The sequence below is a fragment of the Sinocyclocheilus anshuiensis genome, unplaced genomic scaffold (assembly GCF_001515605.1).
Source record: "Sinocyclocheilus anshuiensis isolate Anshui unplaced genomic scaffold, SAMN03320099.WGS_v1.1 scaffold2670, whole genome shotgun sequence".
NCBI lineage: Eukaryota > Metazoa > Chordata > Actinopteri > Cypriniformes > Cyprinidae > Sinocyclocheilus > Sinocyclocheilus anshuiensis.
The window spans coordinates 53,111-55,725 of NW_015554247.1; the positions used below are offsets into that span (position 1 = coordinate 53,111).

The 2,615-nt window shown below is 32.6% G+C and overlaps 1 protein-coding gene across 1 annotated transcript in view; it reads right to left on the reverse strand.

Annotated features, from left to right (window-relative positions):
* LOC107671247 (pyrroline-5-carboxylate reductase 1, mitochondrial-like) overlaps positions 1-2,615 on the reverse strand; it is an 8,478-nt gene that overhangs the window by 4,385 nt on the left and 1,478 nt on the right. The window contains exons 3-4 of the mRNA XM_016464144.1: positions 2,290-2,360; positions 1,987-2,166 (exon numbers count right to left, since the gene is read on the reverse strand). Of these exons, the coding sequence (XP_016319630.1) occupies positions 1,987-2,166; positions 2,290-2,360 (251 nt within the window). The remainder of the gene's footprint in view (positions 1-1,986; positions 2,167-2,289; positions 2,361-2,615) is intronic.

Here is a 2,615-nt window from a genome sequence, read left to right on the forward strand (position 1 = left end):
GGTTTTATGTTTACGTGGCACGATGCAATGCAACGCAACGCATAAAAAGACAGTATAAGTCATTATAATCAGTAAATATGTCCCCAATGGATGCAACAAATGCCTCGTTTAAAATGGGTTTTAATGTTTTTGTCTCATCGCTCCGGCCGGACAGGGCATCACAGTATGGTGAGGGGCGTAACATTTCCGTCACACGCTTGAGGAATTCGGCCAATCACAACGCACTGGATAGCTGGCCAATCAGAGCACACCTCGCTTTTCAGAACGATGAGCTTTGTAAAAATCGACGCGTTTCAGAAAGGCGGGGCATAGAGGAGAAACAATAATGTACAGTATGTGGAAAATAATGTGTTTTTTGAACCTTAAACCGCATAAACACATTTCATTACACCAAATACACAAAATAATGTTCTTTTTAGCAACATCATATGACCCCTGTAATATTGGTTGTACAGTTTTGAGTCTTATTTTTAAATCAAGTTTTGCATAATTTGAAGCTGTTTTTTGCACCGATGCAAGAATGATTAATCTGTTATGAATAACCTGATTTGCATCCAAGTTAAAATAAAAAAAGAGAAAATAATCAAATGAAGTACCTTTCATTTGCACTGCCGTGTTAAAAAACAGGCATTACTAGAAGAATTCTCAATATATAAATAATAATTGTTGAATTTCCATTAAAAAAACATTAACATTGATTTGATTATAAACACAGTAAAACAGTAATATTGTAATATTTAAAATAACTGTTTCTATTTGAATATGTTTTAAAATGTAATTTATTCCTGTGATGCAAAGCTGAATTTTCATGTGACACTGAAGACTGGAGCAATGACACTGAAAATTCAGCTTTGCATCACAGGGATAAATTACATTTTAAAATATATATGCAAATAGAATGCAGTTTTTTTTAACTGTAATAAAAACATTAGATTAAAAGCATTTAAAAAATCCTACCAATCTCAAAGTTTGACTGGAGGTGTAAATAAATATGTACTTACCAAAAAAAAATGTGAATATTAAATACATACACTACCGGTCAAAAGTGTGGGATCAGAACGATTTTTAATGCTTTTTAAAGAAGTTTCTTATGCTCATCAAGGCTGTATTTATTTGATCAAAAATACAGGAAAAATTTAATATTGTGAAATATTATTATGATGTAAAATAAAGTTTTTCTATTTTAATATACATTAAAATCAAATTTATTCCTGTGATGCAAAGTTGAATTTTCAGCATCATTACTCCAGTATTTAGTGTCACATGATCCTTCAGAAATCATTCTAATATGCTGATTTATTATCAGTGCTGGACACTGTTGTGCTGCTAAAAAGTTTTTTACTATTTTTACTTTGTTAAATTGTTAAGAAGTGATAGCAAAGATTTATATTGTTAGAAAATATTTATATTTTGAATTAATTCTGTTTTTTTGTTGTTGTTGTTTTTTTTACTTTTTATTCATCAAAGAATCATGAAAAAAGTATCGCAGTTTCCAAAAAAAATATTTGGCAGCACAACTGTTGCCAACATTGATAATTCTAATAATAAATCAGCATATTAGAATGATTTCTGAAGGATCATGTGACACTTTATACTGGAGTAATGGCTGATGGAAATTCAGCTTTGCATCAAAGAAATAAATTATATTTTAAAGGATATTAACATACAAACCATTATTTTATACTGTAATAACATTTAGCAAGATTACTGTTTTTTTTTCTCTGCATTTTTTAATAAAATAAATGCAGCCTTGATGAGCATAAGAGACTTTTTTTTAAAAACAAGTCTTACTGATCCCAAACTTTTGACCGGTAGTGTACATAAATGTGTATTTACATATTTATCACTTATTTTATTTAGCATATATTTTCATTTATTTCTCATTCACATTTCCTCATTTATTTATTATTTTGTTGAATGCTTTGCTTCACCAAACCGGCAGGATCTGTTACATCACCGTGTGTCGTGGAATAGGAGTATTCTGACCTTCTCTATGGAGCTGATCGTCACTCCTGCTGCACAGGACACAATGAGATGACGGTCTTCGATGTCTGGCCCGATCTCATCCAAAACGAAGGGAATGATATGTGGCTTGACCGCAAGGAACAGAACATCACTCTTGTTCACTGTCTCTTTATTACTGGTGGTGAAGTATGCTCCCATTTTCTGAAATACAGAGAAAGTGCCTTTTTTTAATGATAGTCATAAGTGTATGGCTGCTTTCAAACTATTTCGCTGTCTCTTTTTAGCATGACTCAGATGCTGGTCAAAACATTGTCAGACACTCACTCTTAGCCCAATGACAGTCGGCAGGTCTGTGTCTGGAGAGCTCGCTGTTATCCTGTGTGTGGCGATCATACCTGATGGCCAGGAGAGTGAAATGTATTGATGTGAATCAGATTATATATTAGGGTGAATGTTGTCTTTAAGGGAAGGTACAAGCATATATAGTATTTTTGCAAATGTGATGTTACATCATATGGCCAAAAGTCTTTCCTAGATTTTTAAACATTATGTGGTAGTGTGTGTGTGTGTGTGTATATATGTGTATATATATATATATATAACCTGAATACACACAGACTCATGGGGACTCGTGTCACGGTGGGGACCTA